Source organism: Hyperoodon ampullatus (genome assembly GCF_949752795.1).
Source record: "Hyperoodon ampullatus genome assembly, chromosome: 12".
Classification (NCBI taxonomy): Eukaryota; Metazoa; Chordata; class Mammalia; order Artiodactyla; family Ziphiidae; genus Hyperoodon; species Hyperoodon ampullatus.
Window position 1 is genome coordinate 36,290,522 of NC_136925.1, and position 27,820 is coordinate 36,318,341.

The 27,820-nt window shown below is 41.7% G+C and overlaps 1 protein-coding gene across 1 annotated transcript in view; it reads right to left on the bottom strand.

Moving 5' to 3' along the window:
* Positions 1 to 6,481: 6,481 nt before the first annotated feature.
* PREP (prolyl endopeptidase) overlaps positions 6,482 to 27,820 on the bottom strand; it is a 143,709-nt gene continuing 122,370 nt past the window's right edge. The window contains exons 12-15 of the mRNA XM_079716332.1: positions 26,674 to 26,768; positions 23,229 to 23,360; positions 11,926 to 12,082; positions 6,482 to 7,223 (exon numbers count right to left, since the gene is read on the bottom strand). Of these exons, the coding sequence (XP_079572458.1) occupies positions 6,929 to 7,223; positions 11,926 to 12,082; positions 23,229 to 23,360; positions 26,674 to 26,768 (679 nt within the window). The 3' untranslated portion in view covers positions 6,482 to 6,928. The remainder of the gene's footprint in view (positions 7,224 to 11,925; positions 12,083 to 23,228; positions 23,361 to 26,673; positions 26,769 to 27,820) is intronic.

Below are 27,820 nucleotides of genomic sequence, written 5' to 3' on the forward strand. Positions count from 1 at the left end.
GGATCATCATGTTTCATTTTCATTTGTCTTTAGGTATTTTTTTGATTTTCTCTTTGATTTCTTTGGTGATCCATTGGTTGTTTAGTAATATATTGTTTTAGTCTCCACGTGTTGGTGTATTTTACATTTTTTTTCCTGTAATTTATTTCTAATCTCGTAGTGTTTTGGTCCGAAAAGATCCTTGATATGATTTCAGTTTTCTTAAATTTACTGAGGCTTGATTTGTGACCCAATATTTGATCTATCCTGGAGAGTGTTCCATGTCCACTTAAGAAGAATATGTATTCTGCTGCTTTTGGAATGTATGCTGTATAAATATCAATTAAGTCCATCTAGCTTAATGTGTCATTTAAGACCTGTATTTCCTTATTGATTTTTCTGTCTGATGTGTCCATTGGTGAAAGCAGGTTGTTAAAGTGCCCCACTATCATTGTGTTCCTGTCAATTTCCCCTTTTATGGCTGTTAGGAGCACCTCAATACATAAGGCAAATACTATGTTGGGTGCATATATATTTGGTGAGCATCTTTGATTGTAACTTTGAACTCTTTACTAGGTAAACTTTCACTTATCTCTGTTTCATTAAGGGTTTTATCTTGTTCTTTTGTTTGGAACATATTCCTTTTGTTTATTCATTTTCCTTGACAGTCTGTTATTTTTCTATGCATTAGCTGAAACAGTCACCTCTCCCAGTCTTGAAGGAGCAGCCTTGTGTAGGAGGTGAACCTTATTGTTCCACCCTGCTCTAGCTCTTGGTTGTCTCAAATCTTTGTGATTGTTCAAGCAGCCTGCTTTATTCTTAGTGGCTTCCGGTAGTTGAGGGTGTGCAAAGACCTGCTGGTGTCCCAAAAGGGGTGGATCTCAGTCAGCACCTAGGTGCAGGCTGATTGGAAGCTAGGCCCTCAGGCAGCAGCTTTTCAAATGTGCAAATATAGCTCTTTCAGGGGCAGATGGGCATTTCTTTTTTTTTTTTTTTTTTTTTTGCGGTACACGGGCCTCTCACAGTTGTGGCCTCTCCCGTTGTGGAGCACAGGCTCCGGACGCGCAGGCTCAGCGGCCATGGCTCACGGGCCTAGCCGCTCCGCGGCACGTGGGATCTTCCCGGACCGGAGCACAAACCTGTGTCCCCTGCATCGGCAGGCGGACTCTCAACCACTGCGCCACCAGGGGAGCCCCCAGATGGGCATTTCTGTCTGTTCTCTTTGCACTGAGCCCTGAGGTAATAGCTAGTTAAGAAGTTTCTTTGTTTGCAGCTGTCCCATTAACAAAAGAACACAAGCCCCATGAATACAGGCCTTGCTGGCCACCAGACTCAGGCTATCAAGGGATGTAGCACAGCCACAAAAGTTGGGGCACCACATGTATACACAAGCTCTTTTCCTGGAGATGCTGGTGATGTAGGGCAGGACAGAGGGAGAGTGTGAGGATGACACCCACTGGCCTCCATGATCTCTGGAGAGGATTATAATCAGCCCTTAGATGTGTTTAGTTAGGAGTCTGCTTCTCAGGCCACAGCTATGAAGATAAGCTAATAGGCCTCTTTCACAGGAAGTCTGGGGGTGCATTTCAGTCTGCTGTCTCTGTGCTGTGCCCTGGGGTGGTTAGCCAGTTAAGAACTGTTTGTCCATTTGCTACAGTCCTACAGGACCCAGTGGCCACTAGAGCCACGTGATCAGTGGGTGTCACAAAAACCAGGGCACTAGGTGTATGCACAAGGTCTTTCTGGGAGATATTAGTGACCTGGGGTGAGGTGGAGGGGAGAGTGTGAATATGGCCCCACCAGCCTGTGTGGACTTTGGAGGGTGTTTCAGTAGGCTTCTAGATGTGTGTTCAGGTAGAATCTTGCCCCTCGGGCCCGAGCTTTAAGATGAGCAGGTAGGTGTCTTTCACAGAAAGACTGGGCACTTTTCAGGCAGAGGACTCTCTGCTGGACCTTGGGGGATAGCCAGATGAGTCTGCGTGAGCCCTTTGAAGAACTGTTTTTTGGGTGGTTAAATGGAGTGAAGGTGGTCAAAGGTACAGACTTCCAGTTACAAATAAGTTCTGGGGTGTCATGTACAGTCTGGTGACTATAGTTAATAATACTGTATCGTCTATTTGAAAGTTACTAAGTAGATCTTTTTTATTTTTTAAATTTTAAAAAAATATTTATTTTATTTATTTATTTCATTCTTTTGGCTGCGTTGGGTCTTTGTTGAGGCACGCAGCCTTCTCTCTAGTTGTGGCATGCGGGTTTTCTCTCTAGTTGTGGCGTGTGGGCTCCAGGGAGCATGGGCTCTGTAGTTTGTGGCACATGGGCTCTGTTGTTGAGGCTCAAGAGCTCAGTAGTTGTGGCCCCAGGGCTTAGTTGCCCTGCAGCATGTGGGATCTTAGTTCCCTGACCAGGGATTGAACCTGTGTCCCCTGAATTGGAAGGCGGATTCTTTACCACTGGACCACCAGGGAAGTCCCTATGTAGATCTTTTAAACATTTTTTAATTATTTAATTGAAGTATAGTTGATTTACAATGTCATGTTAGTTTCAGGTGTACAGAACAGTGATTCAGTTATACATACATACATATACATGTTCCTTTTCAGATTCTTTTCCCTTATAGCTTATTGAAAGATATTGAGTAGAGTTCCCTGTGCTGTACAGTAGGTCCTTGTTTATCTACTTTATATATAGTGGTGCGCACACGTTAATCCCAACCTCCTAATTTATCCCTCTCTCCCCTCCCCTCTTTCCCCTTTGATAACAGTAAGTTGTTTTATTTTTTTATTTTTTATTTTTTTGCGGTACACAGGCCTCTCACTGTTGTGGCCTCTCCCGTTGCGGAGCACAGGCTCCGGACGCGCAGGCTCAGCGGCCATGGCTCACGGGCCCAGCCGCTCCGCGGCATGTGGGATCCTCCCGGACCGGGGCACGAACCCGTGTCCCCTGCATCTGCAGGCGGACTCTCAACCACTGCGCCACCAGGGAAGCCCGATAACAGTAAGTTTGTTTTCTATTTCTGGGAATCTCTTTCTGCTTTGTAAATAAGTTCATCGGTGTCTATTTTTTTTCCTAAGTTTCCATGTGTAAGTGATATTATGCGGTATTTATCTCTGGCTTACTTCACTTAGTATGATAATCTCTAGGTCAATCCATGTTGCTGCAAATGGCATTCTTCTTTATGGTTTAGTAACATTCCTGTGTGTGTGTGTGTGTGTGTGTGTGTATACACAACACATCTTCTTTATCCATTCATCTGTTGATGGACATTTAGGTTGCTTCCATGTCTTGGCTATTGTAAATAGTGCTACTATGAACATTGGGGTGCATGTATCTTTTCAAATTAGAGTTTTTGTCTTTTCTGGATATATGCCCAGGAGTGGGATTGTAGGATCATATGGTGACTCTATTTTTGGTTTAAGGAATCTCCATACTGTTTTCCATAGTAGCTGCACCAATTTACATTCCCACCAACAGTGTAGGAGGGTTCCCTTTTCTTCACACCTTCTCCAGCATTTATTATTTGTAGACTTTTTGATGATGGCCATTCTGACTGGTGTGAGGTATTTTTCAGTATATTAAATATATTACTCTTTTCTTAAAATTAAATTTAAAATGTGACTAGAGAGAAAAAACCAAAACAAATTTAAAAAACTGTTTCTTGTTTGCTATATCTTGGTGGGTCTCATGGATGCAAGCCCTGTTGGCTTTCAAAGCTAAATATTTTGGAGGCTCGTCTCTTAGATGCAAGTCTTAAAAGCTGGGGTGCCAGATGTGAGGTCCAAACCCTTTGCTCCTCATGGAGAAGCTCGGAGTTGTGGGTTCCCTCCTGACTGTGGGTGGCTCTGTCAGGGGTGGGGTGTATTGTGAGATTGTGTCTCAGCCTCTTCTACCCGGTTCCATGTGGGTTTCTTCTCTTTCACCTCATGTGTAGGAGTTGCTCATCTAGTTTTTCGGTTTCTTTCAAAGCGTATTGTTCTGAATGCAGCTGTCAATTAGCTGTGTCCATGACAGGAGGTAAGTTCAGGCCTTCCTAGTCACCATCTTGAATGGGATACCTCTTGCTTTTTTGGCTTCGTACTAGACTAGTGGGTAGGAGTGCCGTCTCCAGGGTCCTGCTGCCAGGGTTAACTGCCCTGCCTGCTTACTTCCCGGCTGGTGAACTTGAGCCTTTGCCAAATGGGGGTAAGGGCAGCACATGGTTTATAAGGTTGCTTGAGGACAAACATATCCACACACACGAAAGCTTAGAGCACAGGGGACTGAGGACATAGTTTATCACCTGTTTCCTCCCCCTGGAGTCTCGACTTCATCAGGGCAGGACTTTTTCTCTTTGCACTCCCAGCCCCTCGAATATGAATGGATGCAAAATACAGCTAAATGGTCCTTATTCATTGGCCTCGGCCCTCATCCCACTGGCCTTCCTGACTACCCCCTTATAGTCTGACCTTTGCTGTTTTTTACAGCCCCCCTTACAGCTTTCCAGTCTGGCCTTAACTCATCTTTGAGGCTCTGTAAGCCTTCTGGGCACTGGTTATGCGGTCTGCCCAGGGAAATCCCTGAGGCTGGTAAAATTATCTAATAAATATGGAGAATTTGGTGACAGACTTTCTTAGCTGAAATGTAACCTTTCATACTGGCAGGACCATTTGGGTGTAACTGCCTAAGCTTTAGTGGGAGTATTAGGAAACATGACTAATTGCAAAGTTTTACAATATTCCAGGTGTGTACATACTAAACATCGTAAATGTGACTTTATCTTACTAAGGTAGCAAATGCTCTGTGGCGTGTTTGCAAGGCCCTGTGACAAGGCAGTTAGACCACCTGGGCAACACCTGCAGCTTTTTTCCTCAAAACACCAGAGAGCAACATAAGACAGAGCAGAGGGGCAGAGCCCAGGATACAGAGGAGGGTGGCGTCCAGTCAGAAAGACACTGAGATCTGGGGAGGAGCCCAACCTCTAAGGCAGCCAATGTTGAAGGTGTAAAAAAGCTACCTTCAGTCTGTGCGCTCAGCTGTCCAGCTAAAATCTCGATATGAAAATTAGCTTGGGAAAGAAAACTCCCAACTGGGAGTTTTCTAGGCACGTGTATGTATATTAGCTTGTTTATTCCTCATAATCACCAGTTACTAAATGACAGTTGGGATTTGAACCTGGTCCTAATTTCTCTTGAAGCTGAGATTCTACACACTATACTTCCACTTTCTGCTGCTAAGTAGAAAACCTCAGTGGGAAAGTGTAGCCAGATTCTGTGCAAACTTGCAAATGCTCTGGACTGAATGGGTACAACCCAACTGTCTGTACCTCAAATGACCCAGCTGGTCTAGGATTAAAGGCTGCCTTTGCCTTATCTATACAAATACATTTTTTTTCTTCCTGTCATGCTGGTCGGCAGTTACATGGCAGTTAGCTAGTGTTAGCATCTCTCCAGGTAGATGGTGATGATGTCAACCCCTGCATGCACCGCTAGCTAGTGGCATACTTTTTCTCCAGGGATTGGGTGGAGGGGCTTATAATGAATCATATGTTCAATGACAGCTGCATTATATACAGTGCTTATTTAAACAAACAGTGATAGAAAACATAACTGTAGAAGAGAAAAAGCCAAACCATGTATCCACCTTTCAACTGAGCTTGTATGTAGTGATAAGCTGGACAGAAAATAGTGTGTCTAACTTTAGACCACAATTTGAGAGGTAGACATCTCAAGAGAAGCACAAACACGTATGATTTGGAAAATAGCACTTACCTGGAAAAGAACAAGCTATTAGATTAATGAAGTAATATTTTAAACTAATTTTTTAAGGTTAAAATACTTTATACAAAATAGTAATTTTTGTGATATCTCATGAAGCAAGACAAAGAAGCAGCTGGGTTTTTTCTCATAAATTAGATCACCACCTCCCAAACTGATACCCAAAGGAATAGTATTTCATGAAATTTTAAACCAAATGCCTTAATTTTTTTTTTTTTATGGACAAGTTTGAGGAATGATATATCCTCCTCTTAAAGATTTAAGGCTGGGGAGACACACTTTTTAAAGTATGACTATTTTTATTTCCAGGAAGTGGTCTATGGGGGGAAGAACTGCTTGGCAAATGCTGAAATTTCTAATTGTAAGATAAATTTGGATAGTGCACTCATGTGGTCTCTTAGTTTTAGAATCCTAGGTACTCTGATTTCCACAAATACTTTGTAACCAAATAGACAGACAAATAGGTGAGTAATCTGAAGCTTCAGGTCCACTGATTTTTAGGAGGCATCCAAACCAAAAGAGCCCGGGACGAGATGATCAGCTGGCTGAGTGGTTAATATGTAAGACAGTAAGCCACCTCTAATAGCTTCCTCACCATAAACAAGGGAGCTAGATGGACGCACTCTGCCTCCGTGCAGCGCTTACAGTCTATGACTTCATTGCTTATTCCCATAGACAAGTGACAGGACATAGTGCAGAATGACTGCACTTCTGGGGTTGCTCCTCAACACAAAGGAACCAGAAATAAAGCCTCTCGTTCTTAAATAACATTTATTATTGTTGCAAAGAAGTCTTTTTCAGGAGAACAAGTCTCACATTTTTGTAAAGGTATACTGGTTATAGTTATAGAAGCAAATTTCACTGAGGTGCTCTATATGAAGTATGCCTGACCATGACTCTGAATTCAGCAATCTAATATTCACAATGTGTTGGCTGCCATTAGCTATTTATCCAAACATGCCTTTTTTTCCTTTTAAAATATGTGCCTGCACAGGGTGGAAAAAGAAACGCCAAGGGCCTGCTAAAAAGGAGAAGCCTAGAAAAGATAAAATTCCCACGGCAGTTCTGTTCAGCTGCGGTCCGCGAGTGCAGGAACAGTGTTCGTGTGGGGAGGCATGACGCCCAGTGGTTTCTCGGTTTTAATGGTGTGAGAGCCCTTGAGGTTTTCTGCAGTGGTCAGAGGCCGTGGGAAATGCCATTTACTGAATCCAGTCGACGTTCAGGCAGCGCGCTATGAATGCAAACATGTCTGACACTTCTTCTATTACTTTGGCCGTGGGCTTCCCAGCCCCGTGGCCCGCCTTGGTGTCCACGTGGATAAGCAGGGGATTGTTCTGCTTCCGACTGCGGCCCACCAGGTACTGAAGGGTGGCAATGAACTTGAGGGAGTGAAGTGGGACCACGCGGTCGTCATGGTCCGCAGTGAGGAGAAGCATGGACGGGTACTGGATGTCGTCTGCCTCTGGTAGCTTCACGTTGTGCAGTGGAGAATATCTGAAAGGCAAAGGCACTTTCATGAGGCTGGATATCAAAATGAGAGTTGTGTATCCACTAGGATAATCACGGGGACCGGTGGGCATAGTGACCTGCGTCGTCTACCCGCCTACCGTCACCAGCAGTGAGGACTGCAGCCAGCTGGTCCATGGGTGACCACTGCAGGCTAAGTTACATCACCGTTTGGGCTGTGACTGGCCAGGGCTATTGGAAGCTGGGGAGCTGTGTCGTTTATTTCGCTCCCACTTTGGAAGCCTGTGTAAGAAAGAAACAGGGCTGTTGAAACAACCCAAAGTATGTGCATACTGACTGTCTTGAGGTGAATAGTTTCATATTCTTCAGACTGACTTTTTCACTGCTGCAAAGTGGACTGTCCCTTTGTTTATATTTTACATGAAAAGATTTTAATTGAGGTATAGTTGAATTACAATATTAGTTTCAGGTGATTCAATATTTTTATAGATTATACTCCATTTAAAGTTATTATAAAATATTGGCTATATTCCCTTGCTGTACAATATATCCTTGTAGCTTCATTTTATACATAAGTAGATTGTATCTCTTAATTCCCTACCCCTATCATGCTGATTGTTCTTTTAAATCACTGATTGTGAATAGAATGGGTGCAAGCCGTTCTTTTGTTGAAGAACTTGAAATCCACAGTGTACAGCAGCTTTTTGCCTGTTTAATATCTATAAAACCTTTATTCTGAGCTCAGCTTGGCAGTCTTAGGAAGACCACGGGTCCCCTCTGGGCCTAGCTTCCTGTCTGAAACCAGGGAACCTGAGCCGCTGACCCCCTGCTGGCTCACAGTCCAGCAGAAAGAAACTGACTTTGGCCAATGGTGAGAAAGTTAGTGGAGGAGACGCCTTCTGAAGCAGAAGGTAAGTTTCCAGTTAACAAAAAAGGTTTTTAAGAACATAAGTACAATCAAATTAAACAGCGATAATAGTTAAGTGAAAGACATCTCTGGATACTTTTTCTTTACATTTTACATCCCTATGGGTGTCATGTTTTCCAAAGTGTTCAGTATTAATGAATTAAACTATTTTAGTAGAGTTTTATTTTGGAGGGTAAATAGGCAAAAATAGTAAAATTTCTGTCCACTATGTGAGGATATAATGAAGAGCAGCCATCTGCAAGCCAGGAAGAGGGCCCTCACCAGGAACCAAATTTTGGACTTCCTAGCACCTTGATCTTAGACTTTCCAGCCCCCAAACTGTGAGAAATAAGTGTCTGCTGTTTAAGGTACCCAGTCTATGGTATTTTGTTATAGCAGCCCAAGCTGACTGATATACCCACACTGTCCATTTCAAAGAGTCTTGATTCCTCTGTCAGTAAAGAAAGACAGATGCTTCCTAAATCTCATCTCTAACCTAATCCAATAATTGCTGTTAAATTTCTACATGCAGTCCCACTCACTGCAAGTACCTTTTCACTTGGATAGTCTGCTGAACCTCAGAATTTATTCCAAAAGTGAGGTCTCCTTCTCTCCCTCAACTGCTCCATTTCCTGCTTTCCCTTTCCCTCAGTTCCATCTAATCATTTCCAAAATTCTGCCTTATTCATTCCACAATCTCTTTTACAAATCAAGGCCAAGTTTTCTTTTCTGCTTCTCTCACGTTCAGTCACCAACTCATGACTGAATGATAGCAATAGTCTCCTAATGGGTTTCCCTGCCTCTAATATCTCCCAACTAGTCCTTATTTCTGCTACAGAATGATTTCCCTAAAGTACAGCCCTAACTTGTCACTTCCCTGATCAAAAAACTTCAATGGCTCGCAGTTGCTTACAGAATAATACTAAACATTTTAGCAGAACATCAAAAAATAATTGACTTCCGGTGTCAATTTGCACAAAAATTATAATAGACTCCTTCTTTACCTAAACCCAAGTTCCCGCTCAAGCTTCTATCTCTCTTTTTAGCCATATTTTCCAAGAAGTATTTTACTATCCAATCGTCCTGCTTAATATAATTTATTTTGGTCCCCTCTGGAATTTTATTTTATAATTTAAACTTTTTGTTCTACACCTTTAGTCCTTATCCTCTGCTTTCAAACTTAGTCAAGCCTCTATTTTCCTAAAAAATAAATTAAAATCCCTGACAGATATATTCTTAAGACATCGCCCCATCCCTCTTCTTGCCTTCCCCATCATACTTTTTAGCCTACAGTTACTAGTAATTCCATCTCCTCATCATCTGCCCTCATAAGTCAACTTTATTTATGTAAAATATACATTCAATAAATACACTCATAAAAAAAAAAAAAAGTAAAATTTCTACTCAGTTAACCAAGCTAAGAGTAAAACCTTCTGGGGTATAGTCTCCTAATAGATAAGATGGGGGTGCCAATGGGTCTGTTTTCTGCTCTCATTTCAGAGTATTTCTGGATCAACCCCAGTCCTCCAGATAAGGGTTAGTTCTATGGGAAAACAAGTCTGGAAACTCTGCCTACTAATAATGCCTCTCCCCACCTCAAGATTCACGTGCCACATTTATACATTCAAGGCTGAGAAGTTCTGTAGAAAAAAAGTCTGTTAGGCTTTATTTTTCCCAGCCATTCACAAACTTGGAAATTTAAATTTTGGGGGGAGTGGGGGGACCCTCTTCAATATACTGGATTGAGCTCTCTGCTCATTGGGAATAGCAAGTAAGAGGAAAATACAGCTCTGTGGGTGCCAGGTTAAAAAATTAAAGTCTGAAATAGGAATATCACAGACATCTTGAGAGAAAAAAATATTTAGAACTCTTTTTGCTTTCAAATTAATTTTAGAAGTATCAGGTTCCAGCAACTATTTTGTTGCCTTCAATATACAATTAACTCAGTATTTTCAACTGAGTTTAAATGGGACTTATCCCCCTAAGTGCATATTTTCTTAAAGTTAATTGGAACTATGGCTTCTTCAAATATTCAGCTTTCACCAGGATGTGTCAGTGAGGCTACTTGTGTATTTTAAAAGTTAAACTTTCCCCCTCCTACAGAACAGAATTGAGTAGTTTAAAAGTATTCAATTAAAAAAATTTAAGTCATTTTAGCTGAATTTCTAAGTGGAGAGCTAACCATACAAAGCACATCAAATGAGGAAAAAACCTGACTTGAGAAATTACTGTATCAAAATTTATAATTGACTGAGAAGACTGGGGAGAGGGGACATAGGCTGCTGGTGCTCTTCCAAGAGTAATTCCTAAATACTGCTGGTAAAAATCCAAAAAGCCCTACATGTGGGAAGTAAAGAGAGTGAAGAGCCAAAAAAGAATGTAGCTTGCAGTCTTGAGAATCTAAATGTTTGCCATTTTCTCACTGTTATCGCCAAAGTGTTGAGGGATACGAATATTTCAGTAATGCAACTTGTAGTTTCAAATATATGTGGTTATACTGAGAGCACAAAAAAAGTTTAACTGTTCTTGCATATATTCCTCTTCATTTCCTTATTTCTTAATTTAGAAAAAGAAATCCCATATATATGTAAGTTATAATGACTTTTTTTAAAAATTATTTTTTAATTGCTGCATTAACAAATTACCACAAATTTAGCAGCTTTTAAAAACAACATGGATTTCTTATCTCACAGTTCTGTAAGTCAGAAGTCTGGCTTGGCTCAACTGGGTCCTCTGGCTCTCTCAAGGCTGAAATCAAGGTGTTGGCTAGCTGGGCACTTATCAAGAAGTTCTAGAAAAAAATCTACTTCCAGACTCATTCCAGCTGTTGGCAGAATGCATTCAGTTCCATGTGGCTGTAGGACTGAGATCCTTGTTTCTTTGATGGCTGTTGGTTGGGGTTGATCTCAGGTTGAACAGGCCGCCTTCCTTCAGTTTCAAAGCCAGCAATGGTGGCTCTAGTCCTCCTGTCCTCTTCATGCGTCCAATCTCTCTCCTCTCCCTTTCTGCCGCATCCCCGACTCCCACCAGAGAAACTGCTCTGCCTTTAAGGGTTTGTCATCAGATTGGGCCCACTCGATAATCCAGGATAATCTCCTTATCCTGGTCAGCTGGTTAGTAACCTTAATTTAATCTGCAAAGTCCCTTCACAGAAGTACCTAGATTAGTGGTTGACTGAAGAACCAGGGGACAGGAATCCTAGAGGACCACCTTTAAAATTCTGCCCATCAATGGAGACCCATTAGAGGCTTATCGAGTTTTCTAAGGATGTATTCCTTTCGTTTTGACCTTCTATTTACCAGTGACCAGAACACTGGATTACTCCAAGGAGATGTGAAAGTAGGAGACCGGTAGTGGATGCAAATGATTCTTGTCTCACAGAGGCACCATGATTTTGTCTGGAAGAATAGATTACAACCCAAAGGTTATAGTTTTGTTGCCTTATAAGATAATCGATTTAACAATCTTATGCCAGCACACGCTCTTTCAACAATGATTAATCTTTTTCTATCTTTTGGAATGAATCTTGTCATTCTGCTGGTTCCTTCATCAATGAGTTCAATAAATCTTTGACACATGTTCACTAAAAAAAAAAAAAAAATTCTGCCCATCACATCTTTGTAGTTTGTTGTTTTTGTTAAAGACCAGATCAAAACCAGGAAGACAGGTATTCCCACCACTTGCCCTACTTTTGCAGTAAATTTCATGCAAATGTGAGATACTGAAGGGCATGGAGTCAAACATTTATCCTTTTGACTATGTTCAGTATTCTGGTATCAAATTGTTAGCAACACAAATACATCATATGAATTAAAACCTTACTTGATGAGCCATTCAAAGTGTTGTTTGTTGTCTGAGCACCCATAATCAGTGGTCCAGGCGTGACCAATAGTGTATTTATGGAACTTCAGCATGTCCATTACTCCAACTTGGGCAATAACACAACCAAAGAGGTCAGGACGCTGATTTGCACATGCAGCTAAAAATCAAGACAGAGAAGGGAGGTGGTCCATCATTAAACATCTACGTAATAAGCAAAACCAAAACAGAACAAAACAACACTTAAATGCTTTCAGAACCCTGGTTGTCTTTTTTCCAAGAGCACAGAAAGAAACCATCAGAAATCACTTGCCCAACAGCCCACAAGCTTTCCCCCTCCTTCCAATATATCGGAGGGGTGGGTATTGTCATCAGTAGTAGAGATTTACTCCTCAAAGTGAATCTCAATGGAGGAACATTATATGAAAACCTCTAGGGCTTTCTGTAAAACCTGTGTCCCCTCCTCCCATCCCCAGTTGCTTTCACAGGTGATGCAGGAGGTTAACGAACTTGTTCAGGATCTCAAAACTAGCCTGTGATATCGTGACACAATAAGAAATACCTGTTTAGTCTCTGTCCCCAGTTCCTAGAACAGAGCTCCTAAAACCCTTGGAATTTCCTGAGTGACAGGGTGAGAGGGGTGTCTCTCATAATTCAAAACTAACCCCTTTCAACCGTCTCTGAGTCCATGCTAATGAAACGGCTCTTAGTGGGTCCCCAGATAGCTTCAGGATGGGGGCTGGCTGCCCAAGGAACCAACCGTGTGATTAGAGGATTGGATCTTCTGGTCCCACCCCTGACCTCTAGGCAGAGGAGAGGAGGTGGAGATCAAGTTAGTGATTAACAGCTATTGATTTAATCAATCTTGCCTGCATAATAGAACTTCCATAAAATCCACCAAACAATGAAATTTGGAGCTTCTAGGGTGGTGAACACAGGGAGGTGCTGGGATGGTGGTGCGCTAACAGTGTGGAGGCTCTGCATGCACCTGCCCGCCCACACCTTATCCTATACATCTCTTCCATCTGATTGTTGCCGAGTTCTATCCCTTATAACAAACTGGTAAACATAAGGAAAGAGGAGGGGGACATGGGAACCCCCAATTTATAGCTGTGAGTCAGAAGTATGGGAGGTCCAGAACTTGTGATCGGTGTCTGCAGTGGGGGCAGTCCTATGGGGCTGAGCCCTTACCCTTTTGGGTCTGTGCTAACTCTGGGTAGTGTCAGAACGGAACTGAATTGTAAGACACCCAGTTGGTGTATGGAGAGTTGGAGAACTGGTTGGCGTGGTATGCCCCCCTTCCCACATTTGGCATCAGAAATGTTGTGAGCAGAAACAGCTCATACAGCCCAAAGCAGAATGGCGCCTAAAACCCAGCTCAGAGCTCTAACCGATATTGACACACCTCCTTGTCCTGCTGTAACAATACTCTTCTTTGTACACTTAAAAACTTATTTTTTGGAAAATTCAATAAATGTTTATTGAACACCTGCCATGTGCCTGGCACTATGTCTGGGGATATGTCAGTGAATAATTTAGTGGGAAAGATAAAGAAGTGAACAGGCAATTATAGTGTGGCAATCACTACTGCTGAGAAAATACGGGTGCTATGGAAGTAGGGCGTAGGCCAGATTACGGAAGTTGGGGAGGCTTTGGGAGGAAGTAAGATCAAAGCTGGCACGACTAGGAGTTAGTCAAGGGATGTGAACTTTTCCTGCCTCTGACAAAAAACTGTTCCCACCCCAGTTCTGATTTCAGTGCTTATTCATGATACTGAATCCTGAGTCCTACCCCTGCAGATCCTTTTCTCCCACTCAGAGGTGGGAGGTGCAGGAATCTGGAATCTGTTCTTTTTAATAAGCATCTCAGCATCCTGATGGAGGAGCTCCATCTCTGAAGGTCCCTTAAAGGACCTGGACTGTTAAAAGGCATAAATGAATTCCTGAATATAAAACTCCAAAAATAAAATGGAGTTTTATTGGATGAACCAGTAAGTTACAACACAATTCTCCCACTACTGAAATCAGATGGTATTTTCAATGTCCTTTCCCATTACAAATTTTAGATTCACCCTTAGTTCTTCTTTCTTTTAAAATTCATATTTAATTCATATGCAAATTCAGTTGGCTCAAATTCAAAATATACCCAGAATCAGACCACTTCTCACTACTTCCATCGCCACACCCAGGTCCAAGCCACCCTTTTCTCTCCCTGGGACAGAAGCCACCTACCTGGGCTCCTGTTTTTCTGCCCTCGCCTCCCCTTCTGTCTACCCTAACACAGTAACGGGATCAATGCATGATCCCGATTTTAAAAAAACATGTCAAATCATGACACTCCTCTGCTCAAAACTCCCCCAAAGGCTTCTCATTTCACAGAGTAAACCACGCTCTCTGCACGGGCCACGAGGTCCTGCCTGGTCTGGCCTGCCCCCACCCCTAACCTCTCCCATCTCTCTCCCCTGCTCTCTGTGCCCAGCCACAGACATGGGCCTCCGGGGCCCACTGCTGGCCTCGGGCATATCGTCTGCCTCCTCTGACTGGAATGAAAGCTCCATGAAGGCAGAGCTGTTGTCTCTTTCGTTTGCTGACACATGCTCAGTATCTGGAAAAATGCCCAGCACGTCTTGGTGCTCGATAAATATTTGTCAAGTGAACAAATCAAATTTGTAGTTATTCGGTATTTAAGAATATTATCCATCTCCTTTCTCAATTTCTTTCCACAAGCCACACGACTTGTGGAATCTTAGTTCCCCGACCAGAGCAGGGATGGAACCCAGGCCCCTGGCAGTGAAAGTGCAGAGTCCTAACCACTGGACTGCCAGGGAAGCCCCTCCATTTCTTTCTTTCTTCTTTTTTTAAATTGAAGTATACCTGACTTAAAACATATTAGTCTCAGGTGTAAATCAGTGATTCGGTATTTTTATACATCACAAAGTGATCACCATGATAAGTCTATTTACCATCTGTCATCACATAAAATTATTAAATATTATTGACTATATTCCCTATGTTATCTGTACATTATATCTCTATGATATATATATATATATATTTTTTGCAGTACGCAGGCCTCTCACTGCTGTGGCCTCTCCCGTTGAGGAGCACAGGCTCCAGATGCACAGGCTCAGTGGCTATGGCTCACAGGCCCAGCCGCTCCGCGGCATGTGGGATCTTCCCGGACCGGGGCACGAACCTGCGTCCCCTGCATCGGCAGGAGGACCCTCAACCACTGAGCCACCAGGGAAGCCCTCTCTGTTGTATTTTTATAACAAAGTTTGGACCTCTCAATCACCCTCATCTATTTCACTCATCTCCCCACCCCACTCCCCTCTGGCAACCACTAGTTTGTTTTCTGTATCTATGAGTCTGTTTATTTTATGTTTGTTCAATTGTTTTGTTTCTTAGATTCCTCATATAAGCGAAATCATATGGTATCTGTCTTTCTGTCTGACTTACTTCACTTAGCAAAACACCCTCTAGGTCCATTCATGTTCTTGCAAATGGCAAGATTTCATTCTTTTTTTATATGGCTGAGTAATGTTCTACTGTATGTATTATTATACACCTCCTTTATCCATTAATTTATCAATGGACACTTAGGTTGCTTTCATATCTTAGCAACTGTGAATGCTGCTGCAGTGAACATAGGGGTACACACCTTTTTGAATTAGTGGTTTTGATTTCTTTGGGAAAAAAACTCAGAAGTTGAATTGATGAATCATACAGTAGTTCTATTTTTAACTTTTAAGGAAACTTCATACTGCTTTCCATAGTGGCTGTAACCAATTTATATTCCTACAGTGCATGAGGGTTCCCTTTTATCTGCATCCTTGTCAACACTTGTTATTTGATGTCCTTTTGATACTAGTCATATTGACAGGTGTGAGGTGGTATCTCATTGTGGTTCTGATTTACATTTCCTTGATGATTAGTGATGTTCAGCATATTTTCATGTGTCTATTGGCCACCTGTGTGTCCCCTCTGGAAACATGTCTATTCAGGTCCTCTGCTCATTTTTTAATTGAGTTTGTTTTTGATGAGTTGTATGGGTTCTTTGGATATTTTGGACGTTAACCTCTTTTCAGATATATTGTTTGTAAATACCTTCTCATATTCAGTAGGTTGTCTTTTCATTTTGTTGATAGTTTTCTTCACTGTGCAAAAGCTTTTTAGGTTGTTATAGTCCCATTTGTTTTTTGCTTTCGTTTCCCTTGTCTGAGGAGACATACCCAAAAAAACTTTGTGAAGACCAATGTCAAAGAGTGTACTGTGGGCTTCCCTGGTGGCGCAGTGGCTGAGAGTCCACCTGCCGATGCAGGGGACACGGGTTCGTGTCCCGGTCCGGGAGGATCCCACGTGCCGCAGAACTGCTAGGCCTGTGAGCCATGGCCACTGAGCCTGCGTGTCCGGAGCCTGTGCTCCACAATGGGAGAGGCCACAACAGTGAGAGGCCCGTGTACTGAAAAAAAAAAAGAGTGTACTGTGTTTTCTTAGAGTTTTATGGTTTCAGTTCTTACATTTAAATATTTTTTTGAGTTTATTTTCACATATGATGTGAGAAGGCAGTACAGTTTGACTCTTTTGCATGGAGCTGTCCAGGTTTCCCAACACCATTTACTGAAGAGGCTGTCTTTTCCCCATTGTATATTCTTCCTTCCTTTGTTTTAGACTGACCATATATGTGTGGGTTTATTTTTGGGTTCTCTGTTCTGTTGCATTGATCTATATGTCTGTTTTTGTGCCAGTACCATACTATTTTGGTTACTAGAGTTTGTAGTATAGTTTGAAATCAATGAGCATGATACCTCCAGCTTTGTTCTTCTTTCTCAAGACCGTTTTGGCTATTTGGGGTCTTTTGTGTTTCCAAATAAATTTTAGAATTATTTGTTCTAGTTCTGTGAAAAATGCCAATGGTATTTTGATAGGGACTTCACTGACTCTTGTACATTGCCTTGGGTGGTAGGGTGATTTTAACAATATTAATTCTTCAAATCCATGAGCATGGCACATCTTTTAATTTGTGTCATCTTCAATTTCATCAGTGTCTTACAGTTTCCAGTGTACAGGTCTTCCACCTCCTTGGTGAGATTTATTCCTAGGTATTTTATTCTTTTTGATGCAATTTTAAATGGGATTGTTTTCTTAATTTCTCCTTCTGATAGTTTAAGGTACAGAAATCCAGATTTCTGTATATTAATTTTGTATCCTGCAACTTTACTGAATTCATTTATTAGTTCTTTGGTGGCATCTTTAGGATTTTCTATACATAGTATGTCATCTGCAAACAGTGGCAGTTTTACTTCTTTTCCAATTTGAATTCCTTTGATTTCTTGTCTGATTGCTGGTGCTAAGACTCCCAATACAATGTTAATAGAAGTGGTGAGAGTGAGCATCCTTGTCTTGTTCCTCACCTTAGAGGAAATGCTTTTGGCTTTTCCCTGTTGAGTATGATGTTAGTGGTGGGCTTGTCATACATGGCCTTTATTATGTTGAGATATGTCCCTCTATACCCACTTTGCTAGGAGTTTTTAATCACAAATGGATGTTGAATTTTGTCAAAAGCTTTTTCCACATCTATTGAGATGATCATATGGTTTTTATTCTTCAATTTGTTAATGTGTTGTATCACACTGATTTTACAGATATTGAACCATCCTTATATCCCTGGGATAAATCCTACTTGATCGTAGTGTATGATCCTTTTAATGTGTTGTTGAATTTGGTTTGCTAATACTTTGAAGATTTTTACATCTGTGTTCACCAGTGATACTGGCCTGTAATTTCCATTTTTGTGATGTCTTTGTCTGGTTTTTGTATCAGGGTGATGCTGCTGGCCTTGTAAAGTGAGTTCAGATGTGCTCCTTTCTCTTCAGTTTTCCAGAAGAGTTTGAGAAGATATGTGTTAGCTCTTCTCTAAATGTTCTGTAGAATTCACCTGTGAAGACATCTGGTCCTGGACTTTTCGTTTGCTGGGAGTTTGTTTTTTTTTTTTAATATTACTGATTCAACTTCATTACTGGTAATTGGTCTGTTCATACTTTCTATTTCTGCCTGATTCAGTCTTGGGAGATTGTAAGTTTCTAGGAATTTATCCATTTCTTCTAGATTGTCCACTTTATTGTGTATAACTAGTCATAGTAATCTCCTATGATCCTTGGATCATTGTGTTTCCATTTTCATTTGTCTCCAGGTATTTTAAAATTTCCTCTTTGATTTAACAGTGACCCCCACCCCCCGCCCCGGTTGTTTAGTAGCATATTGTTTAGCCTCCATGTGTTTGTTTTTTGCAGTTTTTTTCTTGTAGTTCGTGTCTAATCTCATACTGTTGTGGTTGGAAAAGATGCTTGATGTGATTTTAATCTTCTTAAATTTAGTCAGACGTGTTTTGTGGCTTAGCATGGTCTATCCTGGAGAATGTTCCATGTGCACTTGAAAAGGATGTGTATTCTGCTGCTTTTGGGTGGAATGTTCTTAAAGTCCGTCTGATCTAATGTGTCATTTAAAGCCAGTGTTTCCTTAATGATTTTCTGTCTGGAATATCTATCCACTGATGTAAGTAGAGTATTAAAGTTCCCTGTTATTGTTTTACTCTTGACTTCGCCTTTATGTCTGTCAATATTTGCCGTGTACATTTAGGTGCTCCTATGTTGGGTGCATAAATATCTTTAAAAATTTTATTTTATATTATAGTTGATTTACAGTGTTGTGTTAGTCTCAGGTGTACAGCAAAATGATTCATTTATACATATACCTATATCCCTTCTTTTTCAGATTCTTTTCCCATGTAGGTTATTACAGAATATGAGTTTCCTGTGCTATACATTAGGTCCTTGTTGATTATCTATTTTATATATAGTAATGTGTATTTGTTAATCTCAAACTTCTAATTTATCCCCCCCCCACACACCTTTCCCCTCTGGTAACCATAAGTTTGATTTTGAGATCGGTGAATCTGCTTCTGTTTTGTAAACAAGTTCATTTGTATCATTTTTTTGGGGTTCCACATATGAGTGATATCATTTTGATATTTGTCTGACTTACTGCACTGTCTGACAATCTGTAGGTCCATCCACATTGCTGCAAATGGCATTATTTCATTCTTTTTTATGGCTGAGTAATATTCCATTGTATATATGTACCACATTGTCTTTATCCATTCCTCTGTCGATGGACATCTAGGTTGCTTCTGTGTTTTGGCTATTGTAAATAGTGCCACAGTGAACACTGGGGTGCATGTATCTCTTCGAATTATGGTTCTCTCCAGACATATGCCCAGGAGTGTGATTGCTGGATATCATAGTTCTATTTTTAGTTTTTTAAGGAACCTCCATACTGATCTCCATGGTGGTTGTACCAATTTATATTCCCACCAACAGTGTAGGAGGGTTCCCTTTGCTCCTGGGTGCATAAATATTTATGAATGTTATATCCTCTTCTTGTATTGACCCCTTTATCATATGTAATGCTCTTCTTTGTCTTTTGTTACAAACTTTGTCTAAATCTATTTTGTCTGAGTATTGCTACCCCAGCTTCCTTTTTGTTTCCATGTGCATAGAATACCTTTTTCCATCCCCTTACTTTCAGTCTGTGTCTGTCTTTGGATCTGAAGTGAGTCTCTTGTAGGCAGCATATAGTTGGGTCTTATTTTATTATCCATTCAGCCATTCTATCTTTTGATTGGACCATTTGGTCCATTTATGTTTAAATTAATTGTTGATAGGTATGTACTTATTGACATTTAAAACACCGTTTTCTGGTAGTTTTTGTAGTTCTTTTTTGTTCCTTCTTTTTTGCTCTCTTCCCTTGTGATGTAATGACTATATTTAGTGTTATGTTTGGATTACTTTCTCTTTTTTGCTTGTGTATCTACTATTGATTTTTGGTTTTGGTTATCAGGAGGCTCATACATAACCACCTATATACCTTTACGATTAAGTTGATCTCTTAAGTTTGAACACTTTCTAATAAATAATCTTGCATTTATATTCCCCCTGCCATATTTAATGTTTTGATGTCATATTTCAAAACTATTTGTTTTGTGTATCAACTTAACTACTATTGTGAATATAGATGATTTTACTACTTTGTCTTTTAAACTTCTTACTGACTTTGTAAGTAGCTGATCTACTATCTTTATGTTTACCTTTACTAATGAGTTTTTTTTCCTTTGGTAATTTTCATATTTCTAGTTGTGGTCTTTTTTTTTCCACTTAGAGAAGGCCTTTTAACATTTCTTCTAGAGCCAGTTTAGTGGTCCTGAACTCTTTTTAGCTTTTGCTTGTCTGTACAACTCTTGATCTCTCCTTCAGATCTGAATGATAGCCTTGCCAGGTAGTGTATTTTTTTTTTTTTTTTTTTTTTTTGCAGTATGTGGGCCTCTCACTGTTGTGGCCTCTCCTGTTGTGGAGCACATGCTCTGGACACGCAGGCTCAGCGGCCATGGCTCATGGGCCCAGCCACTCCGCGGCATGTGGGATCCTCCCGGAGCAGGGCATGAACCCATATGCGGACTCTCAACCACTGCACCACCAGGGAAGCCTGAGGTAGTGTTTCTTGATTGTATGTTTTTTCATCACTTTGAATATACTGTGCCACTCCCTTCTGGCCTGCAGAGTTTCTGATGAAAAGTCAGCTGATAGTCTTATGGAAGTTCCCTTATAAGTAAGTAGTTGCTTTTCTCTTGCTCCTTTTAAGAGTCTGTGTGTCTGGGTGTGGACCTCTTTGGGTTCATCTTATTTGGGACTCTCTGTGTTTCCTCAACCTACATGTTTGTTTCCTTTCCCAGGTTAGGGAAGTTTTCAGCTATTTATTCAGATAAGTTCTCTGCCCCTCTCTCTGTTCTCCTTCTTGGACCCCCTAAAATGTGAATGTTAGTTTGCTTGATGTTGTCTCTGAGGTCTCTTAAGCTATCCTCATTTTTTAGAATTGTTTTTTCTGTTCAGCTTGGATGATTTTCACTATTCTGTTTTCCAGGTCTCTGATCCATTCCTCTGTATCATCTAATCTATTGTTGATTCCTACTAGTATATTTCTTATTTCAGTTACTGTATTCTTCACCTCTCTTTGGCTCTTCTTTATATTTTCTAACTCTCTGTTAAATGTCTCATTGTCTTCATCCATTCTTCTCCTGAGTTTGTTGAGTATCTTTATAATCATTACCTGAACTCTTGATTGGATAAGATTACTTATCTCCACTTTGCTTAGTTCTTTTTCTGAGGTTTTATCTTGCTCCTTAGTTTAAGAACATAGTTCTGTCTTCTAATTTTGCCTAATTCTCTGTGTTTATTTCTGTGTATTAGGTGGATTGGTTATGTTTTCTGAGCTTGGATAAGTATCCTTAATATAGGTGATATCCTGTAGGGCCCAGCAGCAGACTCCCCTCTGGTGACCAGAGTTACATACTCTAGGGGTGCCTCCTATGTAGGCTGCACGGGCCCTTCTGTTGTGGCAGGGCCAACTACTTTGGGCATGCTGATAGGCAAGGCCTGATCTCTGCATGACCAGAGCTGGTGCCAGTCTGCTGGTGGTGGAGTGCTAATAGCCAGAGAGAGGATCCAGAATGGTGCCTGTCAGCACCAGTGTCCCTGTGGTAGAACGAGTTCCCCAAAATGTCTGCCACCAGCACCTGTGTCCCCAGTAGGAGTCCCAGTTGCCTCCTGCCCCTCTGGGAGGCTCTTCAAGGTTAGCAAGGGAATCTGACCAGGCTCCTTTCAAATGACTGCCTCTGTGCCAGGACTCAGAGCATGTGAGATTTTGTGTGCACCCTTTGAGAGTGGAGTCTCTATTTCCCACAGTCCTCTGGCTCTCATCAAAGTAAGCCCCGCTGGCCTTCAGAGCCAGATGTTCTAGGGGCTCATTTTCCTGGTGTAGGACCTCTGGACTGGGGAGCCTGATGTGGGTCTCAAACCCCTCTCTCCTTGGGAAGGACCTCAGCAATAGTGATTATCCTCCCATTTGTGGTCTGCCTGCCCGAGGTTGTGGGTCTTGACTATACTGTGCATCTGCCTCTCCTTACCCATCTCATTGTGGTTCCTTCTTTATATCTTTGGTTGTGGAAAATCTTTTCTATTAGTCTTCAGGTTGATCTCATACATAGTTGTTCTGTAAATAGTTGTAATTTTGGTGTGCCTGTGGAAGGAGGTGAGCTCAGGGGTTTTCCTACTTTGCCATCTCGGCCATATCTCTACCCTTTCCAAATGTAAACAAATTATTTGGACACATATATATTTTACCTCCCTGGTAAAATGTTTTTTTCAAGAAGACTATATTCCATTGGGGTAAAGAAGTAATAAGGACAGGAATTCAGGTTTTGACAGAAGTCAGTAAATTTCAAAGACAAGGAAACAGAGTGAATGTGTCAAGATCCCCTGACAACAGTGGATTGAAAGCTAAAAATTGTCACATGTGCTTTTTAGGTTGAGTCTATTTGTGCTATTCTCCATTTGTACAACGGCCCCTCGTATCCTAATGACACCGGATGTAGGATCCAGCAAGTAAAGTTCAGGACCACTATAAATGTTCATCACAATGTTAAGTAAACTGTTGAGAGACGAAAAGCAAAGTAAAAATTCATTAACCACCAAAAATTAGGAAAATCCACTTAGAGGCAGTGCCACATAGAGATTGAAGGAGCAGAATCTAAAGCCACGGTGCTAAGCATCAACCCCATCACACTAGCAAGCTACTCAACCTCTCAGTGCCCCAGTGTCCTCCTCTGTAAAATGGGGATAATACCTGTCCCCATCTCCCAGGCCATGTGCATGTCAAGGGCTCAGCACGGAGCCTGGCAAGGTGCTCAGCAAGGATGAACATTACTGTGAACTATTTCATTACTATGAAGCTGTGGATCCATCTTTGCATGTACCTCATTTTCCTTCATGACTTATTTCTCTGAACCCACAGCATCTAGCATCCCGTGGCATAGGTATTCAACAAATATTTAGTGATGATCACAGCTTACAAGTTCTGGGTAACACACTCAGAGGTGTGTTATTAGGCTCAGTCATGTGCTGACTGAACCCTAGAGACCTGTGGGTCCAGTCTGTGGGGAGGGGGAGAGGGAAGGGTAAGAATTGTGCTCCAGTCCGATAGAGCTCAGAACAGGGAGGAGGAATGGCTTTTCAGGCTATGATGAGTTGAGTCAGTAGTTGTGTCTTCAAATGTCATTAATTAGATGCCCAAATACAAATGGGTTTTGCTTTTTCTGTACCACTGCTCCCATCCATGAGCCAAAGTAAATCAGAGTATCTGAAAACTCCAAGAGTTAACTAGTAAAGTACAATGAATAAAAATCCCAGTTCTCACCTACTAAGAGGCCCCCATTTGAACCTCCATTAATAGTCAGCCTCTTGGGAGACGTGTAACCTTCCTTGATAAGATATTCAGCAGCACACTGGAAGTCATCAAAGCAGTTTTGTTTGTTGGCCAAGATACCACCTACAATGTGCCAAAGTGAAAGATAGTTAATTAACAAAACATAGAAAAAAAAATCATATTTTAACCTAAGGGGAATTCAAATGATGATAGGGCATAGTTTCAACTACTGATCAACTTAAACACAATGGACTAACACTACATTTAGAAAAATGCCTCAATTTAAATTGTGTTATGCATTGTGGAAATCCATCATCTGTACCACAACTGCTACCATATAGTGCCTTTGTATTTTTCTAAAACCTCTTAGAACTTAAAAGGCAAATGCCCCAAAGGGAAGAGATGATCTGTTATGATGTCAGACAACCATGAGAATGAAAATGTGAAAGCATGTCAACAAAAAGAACCTGTGTTTTGGGAGGAGCTGGACTCAAACCTGACACAAGGCCCAGAGCAGAGTCCAGTCCTCGAGTTACACACAGCATGTGACAATGGGGATGAGCGCGCTGCCCCCTCCCTGGGAAGATGAAAGTGCTCTGCGCGGACTTCCCTGGTGGCGCAGTGGTTAAGAATCTGCCTGCCAGTTCAGGGGACGCGGGTTCGATCCCTGACTCAGGAAGATCCCACATGCCGCGGAGCAACTAAGCCCGGGCGCCACAACTACTGAGCTCGTGCGCTAGAGCCCAAGCCACAACTACTGAAGCCTGCACTCCACAACAAGAGAAGCCACCGCAATGAGCAGCCTGCGCACCACAACGAAGAGTAGCCCCTGCTCACTAGAACTAGAGAAAAGCCCGTGCACAGCAACGAAGACTCAACGCAGCCAAAAATAAAATATAAAATAAATAAATAAATTAAAAAAAAAAAAAGAAAGTGCTCTGTGCAGAGAGGTGCACTTCTCACCCCTCCTCTCTGCCGGAGTCTGAGGTGGGGACGTGATTTCGAGAAGGAAGCTCTCTGACTTTGCCCATGGGTACTTAAAGAACTTAGGTAGGAATTAGGTGCAGACGTGGTGCTGCACAGAGCAGCCCATTAGTTTCTCTAGGCTTGAATGAAGAGGATCTCAAGCATCTCCTCAGAGAATCTGGGCTTTCTCATCTAGAAGCCATTCCAGTGTGGAGCCAAACAAAGAAACTACTTAAAGAGAGGAACATTTGTAAGGCCTTGTAAATACCCAAAAGTCAAAGTCATGCCCACAAAGGAACGGATGTCTGAAATAACTGCCAATGAAATGAACAGAAAGCAGACATAGATCTAATGAGATATTTGAGATTAACCATTTTTGCAGAAATTCATTTAAAGATGAAGCAGTGCTACTGAAGAAATTTTTTCATATCAAAACAAATGTTATTAAGATTTTAATAAGAAAGTATTGGTGAATTAGGATGGCTAGGATTACTTAGTTTCCAGGAATAATAATATTTTGGGTATATGACTATATTTTTTGAAGAGCATTAAATTTTAAACTCAATTAACAGAATGAAATCTAGATTTATCGAGGTTCAGTATGCTAGGGTCTAACTAGAAAAGTTCCATTTCAGGCCCTCTCACTGCCTAAATTAGAAGAAAGTTTATGATCAGTCTAAACAGAGGTAATCAACTTTTAGCTTCAGTCAAGCTGCAAACTCCACCCCCGTTTAAGACTTCTGGGTAATAACTTGGTTATAATTAATACAGAGATGAGAGAGTTGACCAAGACCAAGGGCACTCTTCCCTACCAGAGCATGGTGGACACCTGAGGACCAGAGGAATTCTATGGCGAAGAACCTGGGTTCTTTGAGGAGAAGGCCACTGGGTCAGGAGTCCGTGCAGGTGGGTGTTTAAGTGTGTACATTAAACATTTTTAACCAGGAAATTGGGTGAGTCAAGGGGTCCAGACTTAGCATATGGATTTGGGATGCACATCCAACATAAGGTGTGTAGAGATTTTACTTTTATTCCCCCTTTCTTAGTCATCTCTTACTATCACAGTTTCATAGAATGAGTTTAGTGTAATTAAACTCTAATATCAGGTCCAAGTCAAAATTATGCAATGAATTCTATGCTGTTTCAAATACAGTGACAATCAATAAAGCCTTCCAGGATGACACCTGGCAGCAGCTGGCCCAATGATGGCTGGCAGGCTGGGGGCCCATGTGTTCATTAGGGACCCTCACTCTTGCTAAGACGCTCAAATAGTTTGCTGTCTGACATCAGTCCTTGGGGTGCATGCCGAAGACCGAGGATTTAGGCTTGGGCCTTTCCTGCCTGCTGACATCTAACAGGTACTCATGAAAAAAGCTCTTTACAGATCTACCCTCATCTTTGCTGATCTGATCGATGCAGAAAACCAGAGCCTTGGCCTCAGGAGGTAGAGAAGAACAAGTGGGTGTACGGATCCAAAGGGTGGTCTCAGATGCTCCTGCTGTGGGAGAAGAGCCTCCTCACCGCGTGCTGCTGGCCAAGCCTGAGCCCTGGGGTCTGCCCTCGTGCCCGCAGGCTGCCTGATGTTGAGAGGGGAGAAGCAGGGAGCCGGTGGGAGCGAAGGGGCTTCCCACACCCTCCTCCCCCAAACACAGGAATAAGGTAAAGGAAGAACATCTTCTTCAAGTTATTGGTTAGTCTATGCATTCCAGATACACAAAAGCCTGGGAGACGGGGTGTGCTCCACATAGAGAGAAAAGGAAGAGATGGGGCTTTAAAAATAAAGATTGCCATAATTTTTTTTTTTAAGAATGATAATCGGGGGAATAACGTTGAATACAGGAGCAGTTTCCTCAATCAACTAGAATACATGCTTCAGGAGGCCAGAGATCAGGGACTGAACCATTTAAAACCAGAAAAGAAAAATGACTGTGTTCTTGTGTTTATCTATCATGTGCAGGTTTTATTCGAGTCCCAGCAGCAACACTAGGAGGATGCTATTTCTTAGCAATGGTGGGAAGATCAGAGAAAACAAGCAAAAGATGCCCGAACTGGGAATAGGAAAGCTCTATTTTAGAATGCTCTTTTCTTTTAAGAGAAAATGGCCTGTTTTTGCAGTCTGTTTTGAGATAGCCAATAATGCTAAACAGTAAAAGCCAGGCTAACGGGAGAAGGAGACACAATAAATACCAAAAGTATCCCCCAGACTCACTTCTGACAGTGCTAGATAAAAATGTACCTTATACATTGCTAAAAAAAAAAAAAAAATTGATTATGGTATGTAGGAGATGCGCCTGAAAAAGGTGTCCTTCATTAAACTATATTGCAAAGGAAACTAAACTGAAAAGACTGAGCTGTTTAAGTTGAAAGGGGGACTGGTGCCTGCAGTGTGTCTGGAAGCATCCTTTTCTGCCCCTGCTCCCCTCGGCTTGGGCTATGCCGTGTTGGCGTTTCTGCGGAGAAGATACCTCACCTTTATGCCACGTCTCTCCGTACTCCCCACCTCCTCTGATGTTGGCCACTGCAAGGACGCCGCCCATGTGTCTCACAAAGATGAGCCTGGACACGCTGAGAGATGGTAAAAACAGTTAACCTGCCACTAACTGCCCAGTGAGGGCTGCTGTCTTCCTCCACCACACCCGCACCTGCACACACAGCCCTGAAGATGCTCCACACATGCTGTCATCTACGTGGAAGTCCAGTGCTTTTACATTGCTCGATTTAAGTGAAATGTTGTAACTTCTGACTAGTGATTAACTGCAAAGCTCATACATTTTCAGGAGCATTCAGTATACCTCCTTTTAAACAACTGTCTTGGCAACCAAAATACTGCCACCCACGTGACACAGCCCTGGTATGAATGGTGCTATGCTTGTTACACACCCGGTAAAGGCCCCTGCTACCATCTCTCCCAGTATCTCTCTCCAAATTGTTCAAGTTGAAAAAAAGAAAGCTCCTTCTGAAATATGAATTTTAAACAGATTTTCCAGTTTTACAAAAATTTAGACGTTGAAACTAGGTGTGAGAGAGGTGGAGGAGATGAGGCACACTGACCAGAAAATAAGAACGGAGTGCCCAGGGCTGGAGAATGTTTTCTAGAAATAAACAGAAGAAACTATAGCACAAAGCTTCTTTAGAAAGTTTGGATTTTATGTTTTCCTCCTTCTCTTTCCACTCTGACCCTAACAGTACTGAGTGAGGTTATTTTTCTGTTTGCTGTTAACTAAAATTAATTTTGCTTTGAGAACTATTTCTGAAATTTTTTCACTCTTCCTTTTAGTAACTGGGGAAACTGTGGGCTTCTGCAACCTGAGGCTCAAGATGGTCTGGCTGCTAATTTCCTGGATGTTGAAGATCAGAGGAAAGGAGAGTGTGAGGTAGGTAATCAGACCATACACCCATGTGGTCCTCTCTTCAACATTTTTCCTGTACCTCGGGTGGTCTCTACTGACACTACCAGCATATCTACTGGTTCAGGGAAGAAAATGGTGTAAGGACACTTCCTTACTCATCTCAGTTCCCAACACAGAGCAGGCTTAACGAATACTCGTTGCACAAATGAACAAAGATAAGATCTGCTCAGGAATCAGTGTTGTCTTGATCCAGGTTCCCCTATGGGG